Below are 14,082 nucleotides of genomic sequence, written 5' to 3' on the forward strand. Positions count from 1 at the left end.
CTAAAATAAGGAATTCTGGGGGTGGAAATCAAAATAAAATTAAAAATTCCCTAGAGATTCAACAGCAGATTTGAGTAGGCAGAAGAAAGAATCAGCAAACTTGAAGATAGGTCAATTGAGATTGCTCTCCCTTCTGAGGAGCAGAAAGTAAAAAGAATGAACAAAAGAATGAACATAGCCTCAGAGACCTGGACACATCAAGCATACCAACATACATTTAATGGAAGTTACAGAAAGAAAGGAAAAAGAAAGAAAGAACAGTTGAAGAAATAATGGCTGAAAATGTCCCAAATTTGATGAAAAACATTAATCTACACATCCAAAAAGCTCAACAAACTCCAAGTAGGATTAAACCTAAGAGATCCACACCTATACACATCATAATCAAAATCTCAAAAGACAAAGGCAAAGAGAAAATCTTGAACACAGCAAGATGTGTATGTTCAAGAGATCCTCAATGAGATTATGTTGAATGTTCATCATGTTCAAGGGATCCTCAATGAGATTAACAGCCGATATCTCATCAGAAAACCACAGAGGTCAGAAGGCAGTGAGATGACATACTCAAAGTGGTGAAATAAAAAGACTATCAACTAAGAATTTTCCTTCAAAAATTAAGGAGAAATTAAGACACTATCAGATAAATAAAAACTGAGAGAATCCCTCACTAGCAGACCTGCCCTACAAGAAATACTAACTGGAGTCTTTCAGGCTGAAATGAAAGGACACTAGGCAGTAACTCAAATCCACACAAAGAAGTAAAAAACACTGGTAAAGGGAACTACATAGGTAAATATAAAAGAAAATATAAATGCATTTTTGTTTGTAATACTTTTTTCTCCTATCTGATTTAAAAGACAACTGCATAAGCAATAACTATATGTCTGTGTTGATGGGCTTGTGATGTACAAAGATGTAATTTGTAAAACAATAATAGCACCAAGGAAGGGGAGGGAATGGAGCTATACAGGAGCAAAAATTTTGTATACTGTTAAAATACTGTATACTGATCTGAACTGGATTGTTATAAATTAAGATGCTAATTGTAATCCCATGGCAACCACTGAGAAAATAACTTTGAAAAATACTAAAATAAAGGACAAGGGAACTAAAACGGTACACTAGAAAATACATTTTTAACAAAAAAGAAGGCAATAATAGAGAAATAGAAAAAAAACAAAATACATATGGAAAACAAATAGCAAATGACCAGACATAAATTCTACCTTATAAGTAATTATATTACACGGAAATGGATTAAACACTGCAATCAAAAGGCCGATACTGGCAGAATGGATTTTAAAAAATGATCCAACTACATGCTGTCTACAAGAGACACATTTTATAATCAAAGACACAAACAGGTTGAAAGCAAAGGAGGGAAAAATTATAGCAGGCAAACTAACGAAAAGAGAGTTGGAGTGGCTAATATCACCATATATATCTACTAATATCAAACAAAATAGAATTTAAGGCAAGAGTTGTTACTAGAGACAAAGAAAGACATTTTACAACGATCAGAAGCTCAGTCCATCAAGAAGACATAACGAGTATAAGTGCACCTAACAACAGAGTCTCAAAATACATAAAGCAAAAACCAACACAGTTGAAGGGAGAAATAAGACAATTCATCAATAATAGTGGGAGATTTCAATATCTCATTTTCAATAATAGAACAACCAGGTAGAAGACCAAGAAGGAAATAGAATATTTGAACAGCACTATAAACCAAACAGACCTAACAAACATCTACAGAACACTCCACTTAACAACAGCAGAATACACATTCTTCCCAAATGCACATGGAACATTCTCCAGGATAGACCACAGGTAAGCCACAAAACAAGTCTCAAATAAATTTAAAAAGAATGAAACAATACAGAGTATGCTCTCATGCCACAATGGATGAAATTAGAAATCAATAACAAAAGTTTTAAGTTTGGGAAATTCACAAACGTGGAAATTAAGCAACACATTCCTAAATAACCAAAGTTGATAATACTGCTTTTTTACCAAAGCTGTAATTATAAGGAAAACTAGACCTCTGAATCAGATGTTTGAAACATACTCACAGAATGACTAGGAGGACACAGAGGGTATATGAAGGTATCTGTTTGTCAACCCCAATACACCATATCTCTATATACCATATTCTAAACTGGAGTTGCATTAGGTTCTACAGCTTCTTTTCTCTATTTTAATTCTTTTACAACTAATGAAAACACACAATGTGAACCCTATTAGTTTGGGCAAGAAGTTATCATCCTCCATTGGAGCTTCAGTCTGGAACCAGCCAAAGCCTCAGGATAGCAACATACCAAAGTGGCTCTTGTGGAGACCTGATCACCATGCAAACCCTTCAGATAGTTCTCAGGATTCTCAACTACGACAGTATTCAGGAGTATCAGAATTGAAACTGGGATGCAAAAACAAATAATAAACCTTGCGGTTAGCAAGGAACTTATAGTGGCTAATCCAAGAATCATACTTATTGCAAGCCTTCAGACAATGAAGCTGTCCTTAGCAATCACCACGTAGGAATCAGCAGACACACAAGTGGCACACAGTGGCATTGAATGTTTTCTCTGTTTTTGCAAAATTATCAATTATCTGCAAAAATATCTGCCAATTATCTGCAAAACTTTCAAAAATCTGTGCTCAGGAATACCATATGCAGGATACAAAAAATTGGGGTAATGAGGTCCTCTCTTTGACAAAGCAGGAGTTCTAATGACCCACAAGAAATAAGGGTCATTTTGGGTAAGTTCATGAACATTCACATGGCAATTTCTAAGTGGCACCTAATAAAAATAGGCTTGTAAAATAAACCAGACCTATAATAGAAAAAAACCTCTCACTTAACTTCCTGGATACAGATTTGTGGCATACAATTACAGACCCATGAGTGAAAGCTAACATTTATTTCACTTATGCTATAACAACACACTGTAAATACCGGCAGTAAGATTGTAAAGATTGATTCCTTTCTGGTAAACTGGTGATTCTCTCTTCCAACGTTAATTGCTCCCACCCAATGATCCACCATCACACGAGAGTTTTGCTTTGGGTTATAAATGAATCTTCTTTTGAGGAGCCTGAGGAATGAGATGTAGTCACTGCCCATTAATATTCCCTGTCTACACAAGGAGAGTAAAATACAGCAAGAATTTCAATCAATCTCAAGGAGCAACTGCAGATACTTTACAGGGTATACTAGTTGGTCAATTTTCTTTTAGCTTATTTCTTATAAAATTCAGAGTTTATACAAGTAAAAGATTCTCTACTGGCTCTTCTTCTACTATATTTGAAGTTGCGAGGACATGAGGCAGAAGCAACTGCAGCCATCTTGCCGCCTCTGAGGAAAGCCTGTCTGAGAAAAAAACCCACTCCAAGGAGGCAGAACAAAGGACTGACCAAAGAGGAATCAGAGAGCGGGGATATGGTCTGCTCTCCTCCATGGAGCTTCATCTGGACTAACTGTGGACTTTTCAGGACTGTGATTGTGCTGTACTCACTAGAATTCACTGAGAGGAGTGCTACCTCTGTTCCAGTCAGATAACCATGGCTTTGTCTCCTGTGGGACAAGAAGGCTGCTGGACAGGGGTGTTCCAGCATCATTTTTATGACTAGATTCCAGCCCCAATCCATAATCTGGCTCTTCCAAGCCACTGACGCTGGAGAGAGAGTCTTGGTGATGGTCCCCATATAGCCATCTGGAGTCTCCACGTGCTTTGCTCCAAGCTCCAATCTCAGGGATGTTGAAGAAGCAAAGAAGAAATAAACCAATTACTATTGCAGAACCTTGGAAAGGTTCAAGAACTGAAGGCACCAAAGCCAGGGTGTAACAGGAGCTGAAAATAGAAGATGTGTCTGAAAATTTATATGGGATGATGTTAGATCTCCACACCCATTTTCTCATCTTGCACAATCACACAGTTACTCCTCCTTGACCTAAGCAGAATACTGAAGATTTACTTTCAGAAGAAGATGAACCAGAGGGACTCTGGACTCAAGAAGACCTTCAGGAATGCCATTATGAAAGCAGACGGAATAATTAAAAGTCTACATGCTGAATAGTGAGAACCACCCCACCTTCCCCCACCAACTCAATTCTTCCTCTTGGCTCTAAGACCTCTGGACATCAGGCTTATACCAGACCAGCTCAAGAGAAAATATTCAAAGAGTCTAATAGCAGCTGTGGAAGTCTTCTAACAAAAAGGCCAAGTCCCAGCCCAATCACTCTATGGTAAAGCCCATTAGTCAATGAATCCCATTCATGCATGTACAGAGCTTCCATCAGCTTTTTAGTGCTCTACTCTTATGTCTGAATGGGCAGCAAAAGATCACCAATCATTTGAAAAAGGTCTCTGACACCAAAGACAATGACCAAAACAAACAACCAGAAAAAATTGACTCAGAGACACTGTAGATTACAAAAGCAAAACCTCAAAAGACTCATTAAAATCTTTACAGAAGATATTGCACTTGAGAAACCAAGAGTGCAATGCTACTTAAAAAAATAAAAATAACATTCACAAAATAAGAAAATGCTGTTGGAACTTTTTAAATGATATCAGAAATGAAAAATTAATTAGAAGAGCTGAAGATAAAGTTAAGCAAATCTTGCAAAAAGTAGAACAAAGAGACAAAGACATGATAAAAGAGGAAGATTGAAAAAAAAAAGGAGCATTCTAGGAGTTCTAATATGCTAATAAGAATTCCAGATAAAGAGAACAGAGAATATGGGGGCAATTAACTATTAAAAGAAAGTATTCCTAGAATTGGAGAACGTGTACCTCCATATTGAAAGGACACATCACTGAGTGCCCCTCCATAATTAGTTTAACAGACACACACAAAGGCCCATCACTGGGCTCTCTGAAGATAAACTGTTATTCAGCTCAGAGGAAGAAAAAAATCAAAACATCAGCATCAATAAGGGACTTTTTTGGATTCTGAAATGCCAATAACAAATAAATCTCTGCTTTTATAATATATATTTATGTCAAATAATGATAAGCTAAATAATATCTTACATGCATTAAAAGAGCTTCACAAAAACAAAAAATAGAAAGACTTTTTATTGGGAGTATATTCAGGTAACTCTTATAATAACTAAGGAGACTGTGTGAATTCTGTACCAGAAGTTTATTTTACTGGCTTTTTAAAATAAATAGTTCATGATGATTAGAAATGCCTATTTTCTTAGATCTCAGTTAATCTTACATTTATTTGTATAGATTTAGACTATATTCCCTAGTAAATTTTCTTTCAGCATCTTAAATAAAAAAGATCTAACAATATTAATAATGGCTAATCTAATTAATAATGAAATCAAGTTATGAGAATTTGTGTTACCTTGAAATATACCCAAACTCTTGACATTTTAAGCTAATTCCCTTTCATCTTAAAGGCCACACACTCACCTTGAGGATCAACTTCTTTAGCTAGCTTCAGTGCATCTGAGTTTGCAAGATCAGTGTTGGCTGGGGTAACAGCCAGAACTAGACAGTTCTCCCGTGTGATGAACTGCATAATCATTTCTCTGATCTGATACTCAATATCTGGTGGCTGATCTCCTACGGGCACTTTAGTAATTCCAGGTAGGTCGATAAGGGTTAGATTTAACACTGTGTGGAGAGGAAAAAAGAGTCTTACATACAGCCTCCATGTTAAAGATATTGACAATGCAGAACCATCTGTCACTGTAGTGGAAATAAAACAAGCTCAGCTTTATATATTGTGTATCTGAATAACTCCAGCTTGTGTGTAGAATAAAAAGCACAGAATATAAAATGGCTTTGCAAGTTTTCTCTATTTTTATGATATGATTGTGCTATGCCAAATGATCATTTTAACATAATTTGAAAGGCACTGATCTGTATGCCTAACATGTTTTCTCAGAGAGCTGTCATATCCATAACTAGGGGGTTATAATTAAAACACTGAACAATAGGTACATATGCTGTCTGCCAGTCTTGTACATTGCCTTTAAACGTTGTAAAAATGCTCAGAGTAAGATCTGTCCTTCCCTTCAAAAGCATCATATGTTATTTGCAGAGGGTTAGCCACCTGGCCTATTGGAAAGCCGTTAGCCATTCGTGGTGCCATGAGGTTACCGTGTAGGTGAAATGGCCAGACTGATGGAACACCATCCCAGAAAGCAAGAAACTACTCCTGAGTCAGTGACTCCAGCCCAACCTGGCTGTTGTTCTCTCTGCACAAAACAGTGTTGGCCCCAAGTCCTCTCGGGAAGTCGTATTTGAGCTTGTCATTCATGCTCTGTTTTAAAAGCAACTGAACTGGGTAGAAGATTCGTGATGAAAATCTGCCCCACTGAAAATTTAGTCAGAATAGAGGCTATTCCACATCACACATCATGAATTGGTTATCTAATTTATAAGTTTCTGCTGATAGTCTGGGGAAAAAAATCACAGTTGATTCCTCAGGAAGAGAATAAATAGGAATATATAAAGCTACAACAAAACCCAATACGGGAAGACTCAACCATAGTACCAGGCACCTCTAAGATTTTTGCAAAGACTTAAGATATTAAAAATGGAAGTTTTTATGCATACTTCTTTGGAATTCTAAAAGTTTAAAATAAGCATAAAGGAAATTTTTTAAATGACTTATACAATTCTGATCTTTTTAAAAGTCATCTCCTCCTGCCTCCCCATAAATAACTTTACAAGTTCTTTGGACCATACCATTTATGGCAGTATCCAAATACTATCCCGGAAACCCGGTACTCTTTTGAGAGAACAAACCATCTTCTATACAAATAATGTATGTTAATTAATGTAGTAAAAATTTTTGAGGACAAAATTTGGAATTTTGTTATTTTACTTACCATGTGGGGAATAGACTCGTAAATTAATGGGTATGGAGGAAATGCCTTTATTCATTCCAGTCACTCGATCTGTTTCTGCTTCAATCTCATGGCGAACTTCATCAAAATCTGTAAATTTTTTTCCTTTGCAATGTAGAAATTCAGCATATTCTACAAAAGAAAATTAATACAACTTAAAATTCATGCACTTTTGCAATAATTATAAGGAAAAAATGTTTCTTTAATTACAAGTCAAAGTATCCAGTATCGTCTCTTTAGCATCAGAATGAGAAAACACAGCAATTACTAAGAAGCAGAGTTAATACTTTAGAAATATTAAACATAGTACAAACGCTAAGGATGCTAAATTTGCTAATTTTCAGACAAGCAATTAAGTACTATAAGCAGTCCTTAAACCATTTAGTCTTATTAAATAATTTAAAGAGAGTTTTGGCCCTCCAAATGATAAAACAAACAGCATCTGACTGTCAAAAGAAATTAGATCTCGGGTGCACAGAGAGCCCATCTACTAATCCTATTAGCACGTCCTTTTTCAATATCACCACTTTATTATGATGGAATGCTAAGTTACATAAATATCGCTTCAGAAGTCAAGAAGATTTAGAAACAAACTTTGCTTAATTCTTTGAAAAGAAATAAAATATGGAATATTTTAGCTTAGAAATATACTATTCAAAATACCACATCAACTTGTGTAATTAAAAATATATTTTCTCAAGAAAAAAAGATATAGAGTATTACATCAGAGAAAATATTTACCTGTAATCTAAAAAAAAAATCAGCATCTGTAAGCAGAAGAAAAAACTCTAAAATCACTATATAATAACAGAAAATTAGTTTTTTAAATTTCAATAACATCCTACCAAGTGTTGTACCATCAATTTCTATACCTGGTTCCAGAGATATCACACATATGATAACACAACTCAGATAGGAAGCTGATACTATTAGATCTAAAAAAAATTATTATAATTTTTAACATGGGAATGAGTCTTGACAAATATTTTAGTTTCCCTAATAACTAGCTGAAGAATTGCTCCACCAAACTTAGACTAAGGCTAAGCATCTTGGGCCCCAATGTCAGCTGAGACAATTACTGGTAGTTTTGCTACCATTCCCCACTATAAACATTTGACTTTCACCCACTATGGCAAGGCTGATAGAGAGACAACTTTAAGATGTGGTCCCATCTCCAAGTAGCTTAGCATCAGCTTAGGGAGCAAAAGATCATACCACAGAGAAAAAACGTTAACACAGGTAGCATAAAATAAGTGCTAATCTGCTCTTAAAGTCATAGGAAAGGTAGAGACAGGAAAGATAGCTTCAAGCTGCAGTGCCCAAAAAAGGAAATGGGGTATGAACGGAGTACTGAAGAGTTGGGAGGGTTTCAGAGGGTTTCAGTGTGTGCAGAGAGAAAGCAAAGTCTTTCCAGGAATCAGAGAATCTTAACAGCTTCAACAAATCCCTGGCGGGTTATCATCCAGCCTCTGCTTGGACCCTCCCACTGACAGGGAACTGAGGCTTTGATGTCTTCGGAAAAAACTCTTATTGGAAAATGTTTCTTAATGTTGGTATGTAATATGCTTTCTTATCATATTCCATTGGTCCAACTTTTGCCCCCTGGAGCTACTCAAAGTCTTCTTCCATGTGAAAAGGCCAGGACTAATCCGAGCATTGGCAACAGAGTCCATCTCCTTCCTGGGCTTCTCTCACTAACTTCTCCTGCTAGTCTGATCACTGCTCAGGCCTCCTGGTGGCAGACACAAATTACCCAGCCCCACTTCAGCTACTCAGGACTGGAAAGGTCATGGGCTCCTGAAGTAGATCAACGAGAATCTGCTTTAAGTTACCAAAGAACTGTAATGACCTAACTTTTCGAAAGTTTGACTGACAGTCAGAGAACTTTATTTGGTTTCCGTCTTGCCTGTCAACGTGAATGGACACGAATATTTTTCTATCTTAGTTTCTCCATATAATAATATGTGTCACTTTCTGAAAAAACGGCAAGCTAAGACTCCCAAAAGCTCATTCCTCAGTGGTGCAAGTATATACAACAATAAGGCTTCAATAGGCTTCAGAAGTCTGGCCTCAAGAGATCAACTGCATCATTTGGCATGTTCTTTCACATAGTTTACCCTCATGGGTGCTGTTGTCATTAGAATATAAATTCTCAGAAGATATAGCCTTTATTTTATTTAACCACTCAACGGCTAGGCCAGTATCATGTGAATGTAAAAATTTAAAGATAAGCAGAAGATAAAACAATAAGAAAAATAAAGATGAACAAAAGATGTAAGATCCCAGAAAACAAACAAAAATTAATAAGTAAAAATGAGTCACAAATAATTTGGAAGAAATGGATCTGTACTTTTTAAATTCAATATATGCTGTGGAAAATGCACACTTGAGGACTTATGACTATTATAATTATTACTTTCATAGAATTAATAAGCTTCTGGATCAGGGACTATGTTTTCAATGTTACACAAAGGTGGACGTCTCTTATTGCCACTAGATGGCACCTACTTCTTTCTCTGTAGGAAATTAATGCCCTTCCAGAAGGTTGTAAAATCAATGCAATTTTCAAATTAGATTTAAATTTATTCTTAGACTCCTGAAAATGCTTTTATCTTGGAATTGAGAGATTAGAATGTGCAGGACCATCTCAAACCTTTGTGTCTTTTTAAGGATAGGGTTCCACGGAGATTTAGGGAAGCCTGTATAAATTTATTTATTCAACTAATATTTATTGAGCTCCTACTACTTGCCAGGCACTGTTTTAGAAATCGAGCATATAGCAGAGGGAGAGAAAAAGAAGTCTCTAGCCTTATGAAGCTTAAAATTCTAGTGAGATGAAACAGTAAACAATGCATGTGTGTCAGATATTAAGTGCTATGGGGAAAACTGAACAGTAAGGGGGATATTAAATGCTGGGGAGGGGGGTTGCTTGGTTAGATGCTTTGGTTGAGGAAGGCTTCTCTGATACGATAAAGTGACATTTGAGCAAAAACTCAAGAAAGGGAGGGAGCACGCCATACTTTATATAAGAGCATCCTGGCAGAGTGCCTGGAGCAGACATGTGCTTGGCATATTGGAGGAAGAGCAAAGAGGCCAAGGGGCCTGGAGCATGAGCACACTGAGGAGAGAGATAGTGATGAGGTCAGGGCTGTCGCCCAGGCCTGGACTTTGTAGTGGCTGTAGGCCATTTTAAGGACTTTGATTTTTACTCTGAGTGAATGGTAGACCACTTGAAGGGTTTGGGTAGAGGGGAAACATGACGGGACCTAGGTTTTAAATAAATATCTGTGGCTGCTGGGTTGAGAATAGACAATGAGGAGCAAGAGAGGAAGCTGGCTGTTGGAATCACAGAGCTGAGAGATGATGGCGCTTGGACCAGGGTGGCAACAGTGGGAGCAGGGAGAAGTGGTTCAATTCTAATGCATTTTGAAAGAAAAACCAACAGAATTTGCTGATGGAATAAAGGTGGGGTATGGGAGAGAGGAGTCAAGAATTACTTCAAGGAGTGTGACCCCAGCAACAGGAAGAATTTTGAAATAGAAAAGACTGACAGGAAGAGGTGGGGGTGATGGGGGTTGGGAATCAGGAGTTCGGTTTGGGACCTATTAAGCTTGTGATGCCTAATACCACCCAAGTAGAGAAACAGAACTGTTGCTTGTGGTTGAGGATTACACAGCTATAAGAGATACCATTCACATTCTTATTCATCTGATCGACGTATATTTATTCTGAAAAATTTCCAGAAGATGGCAGTCAAGTGCTTGAGGAAAAGGGCAGCTTTTTCTAATTAGCACAAAAACGCCTTTGGGGCTGGACACGTGAGAGTCTTTCATCTAGGGAGAAGTCTAAACTAGAGATATATATTTGGAATTCATTAAAGTCAGGCACGTGGATGAGATCACTAAGTGAGAGAGTTAGATAGGGAAGAGGTCAGAGCACTGGGCTCTGGGGTTTCCCATGTTTAGAGGTAAGGAGATGGAGAGTGAGCAGGAGTGGTCAAGGAGACAGGAGAAAAACCAAGAGAGAGAGGTGGCCCAAAGCCCAGTAAAGAGGGTGTTTCATGAAGGACAGAGACCTTCCACTCCATCAAATACTCCCAACATGGCAGGTAAGAGAAGAACTAAGAATGGATCATAGAACTGGGCAACTTGAGGATCCTTCAGGAGGCTGACAAGAGCTGTTACAGAGGACTGGGGTGGATGATAGCCTGATTGGAATAGATTTAGGAGAGAACAGGAGGACAGGAAGTGGAGACTGATTACAGACAATTCTTTCAAGGAGTTTTGTGTAAAGGAGAGGAAAGAAGTGAGAGGGCAGCTGGAGAGGGATGTGAAATCAAGGGAAGGTTTTATAAACATGGGCAAACAAATAGCATGTTCATAGGCTGAGGGTATTAATCCAGTGTAAGGGAAAGGTGCTGATGCAGAAGTGAGAAGGGCCAGTGCTGAACTGATGTCTTAAGGAAGAGAGGAGGAGGCATTAGAAAGGAATATGCTAGTTCATGCATAGGAACAGGAAGGAAGCAGTACAATAAGTACTAATGATACTAATAGGTGGAACTGATGGTAGTGGGAGCATGTGAAATTCATCAGGTGAGAGTGGAGACTTATCATATTTATCTAAAGTCATTTTAAGTCTTTAAAAAATATTTCTGTATATATTCTCACTGGTTAAACTCTACAAATAATATTATTTCTAACATAAAATACATCACACACACACACACTCACTCACACACGAAACTGGCAGCCAACTTGCTTTAACTATACTTAATTAGTTGTCTGTTAGCAAAAGTAGTCAGATAATGTATTACTGAAGCCCACCCCATAGATAACATCTTGGCTGCTTGGGTCACCACGGTAACACGTGGGGCACTTAAGTTTTTCAGGAACTGAGAATCGACTCCTTGTCGAGTTCAGGCTGGTTGAGACCACCAACTCATCAACTGGGCCTGCGAAGATGACCAATAAATGACCCTTTGACGTCAGGGAGCTAAAAACTCCACCCTCAGATCATGGCAATGCCGCCATTTTGTGAGCATGCATCCTATGGAAGAGCCATGAAGCTGGACTATGCTTGTGCAGATCATCAATTCCCTCACTTCTCCTTACCTCCAATCATCTATTCCCACACTTCAGAACACCTTGCCCCCTACCCCATAAATATCCCCTGAGTCCCCATTTTTGGGGAGGCAGATCTGAGATTGATTCTCCCGCCTCCTCACTTGGCTTTCTTGTGATTAAATCCTTTCTCTTTGCAAATTAGTCAACTTGGTGATTGGCATAACCATATGGCAGACAAAACAAACCTGGTTCCTGGTTCAGGAACACACACATACACATACACCCCCATAAAGTGATTCTAAACGAGTGACATAAGAGTAACCATAGCAGAGATGTCAACTTGGGTCTAATCTACATCCATCAAAGGATTCAAACCTGCCCAGCATATCAAAGAACTAACAGGGCAGTGTGATATTGTGATTTATAATAAGAAATATATATTTGATCTTCATTCCCATTTCCAGCACAGAGCTCCTAAAACCCTTGGAATTTCCTAAGTGATAAGAACAATAAAGGTGTCTTTTTTTATGTTAATGAGGTGACTTTTGGAAAGCACCTCAGGATGGGGGCTGGTTGCCAGGAGAATCAACCCTGTGATTAGAACTTTCAGTACCCACCCCCTCCACCTCCAGGGAGGGGAGATGGGCTGGAGATTAAGTTCCATTGCCAATGGCCAATGATTTAATCAATTAAGCCTATGTAATTAAGCCTCTGTAAAAACCCAGGACTGGGTTCACAGAGCTTCCAGGTTGGTGAACATGTGGAGGTGCTGGGAGAGTGGCACTCCTGGAGAGGGTAGGGAAGCTCCAAGCCCCTTCCCACATACTTTGCCCTATGCATCTCTTCCATCTGGCAGTTCCTGAGTTGTATCCTTTTATAATAAATCAATAATCTAGTAACTAAAATGTTTCTCTGAGTTCTGTGAGCCGCTCTAGCAAATTAATTGAACCCAAGGAGCAGATCATGGGAACCTCTGATTTACAGCCAGTCAGTCAGAAGCACAGGTAACAGCCTGGGCTTGAGAGTGGCCTCTGAATGTGGGGAGCAGAGACAGTCTTGTAGGACTGAGCCCTCAACCAGTGGAATTCGATGCTATCTTAGGGTAGATAGTGTCAGAATTGAGTTGAACTGTTGGACACATTCTGGTGTCTGAGAATTGTTTGTTGGTGAGGGGAACGCCCCTCCCCCCCAACAGTGGTATTGGGTCCCCAAACCTAAAGAGGCAGGAACCACAAAATCCTTTTTTTTATGGGTCTCAAAGAGCCTCGTGGGAAATAATTCATCCTACAGGATGCAAAATTCAGGCAAAACCTAATCTGAGTTGTCAGAAGGGGGCTACCTGTAATCCATCCTCTACCCAACTCCAGGGACTCATAGATCTGTGTCCCCTTGTCTCTAACAGTGGTAATTGTAAGACTACACATCCTACTTTCTTATTAGAAAAACATGGCAACATAACTACAATTCATAGTTCCTGGGTTATATTCCCAATAAGGTGAGTCTCACAAGCAACAAAGTTAGCCAGCCCTGTTATGAGATCTCTGGGAATTTGTATGGAATATTCTATCACAAGTACCCCCAAATAAGCAAGCACACCATAAACAGGTGGACAGCAGAGATAGCAGGTATGGTTTTGAACAACTGACCACAGTTGCTATTGAGGAGGATCATCAATCAGCTTATCTTAGCACACAATTCCTAAATAAATTTTTATTATCAATGATGAATTAAAAAGATCACAGCTTTACCTCCCTGCTGTCAAAAAATACAATGATAGATGAAAATCTTGGATAGGACAATCACAAGAGTGATATATCACTTACTATACTCACCTCTGAAAAAGAGTGTTCACATGAGTTTGGGGATGAAGGAAATTCTATCACCTAAGCCAAACACTAGGAAACAGGCTGTACTAGCCAATCAACAGCAAGACTTTTTAAGAGCTGGTAAATGTGTGTCTTCTGAGACTTTACTATGGTAAAATAATATGTCTGAAGGTCTAACAAATCTCATCTTATGGTTCTGAGATACATTCTTTCTCATAGAAAGGTACAGTTTCTAGGGGCACAAGCTCTCTTGGCATGTTCTCAGTGTTCCTTTCATTCTAAATGCTTGGTAGTTGGGCGCATGAAATGATCTCTCTCAAAC

General features: G+C 38.3%; 1 protein-coding gene across 1 annotated transcript in view; it reads right to left on the reverse strand.

The window, feature by feature from the left end:
- The window catches only part of DNM3 (dynamin 3), a 523,181-nt gene that overhangs the window by 376,906 nt on the left and 132,193 nt on the right, over nucleotides 1–14,082 (reverse strand). Inside the window, exons 3-4 of the mRNA XM_058540062.1 lie at nucleotides 6,854–7,003; nucleotides 5,427–5,630 (exon numbers count right to left, since the gene is read on the reverse strand). Of these exons, the coding sequence (XP_058396045.1) occupies nucleotides 5,427–5,630; nucleotides 6,854–7,003 (354 nt within the window). The remainder of the gene's footprint in view (nucleotides 1–5,426; nucleotides 5,631–6,853; nucleotides 7,004–14,082) is intronic.

The sequence above is a fragment of the Diceros bicornis genome, chromosome 4 (assembly GCF_020826845.1).
Source record: "Diceros bicornis minor isolate mBicDic1 chromosome 4, mDicBic1.mat.cur, whole genome shotgun sequence".
NCBI lineage: Eukaryota > Metazoa > Chordata > Mammalia > Perissodactyla > Rhinocerotidae > Diceros > Diceros bicornis.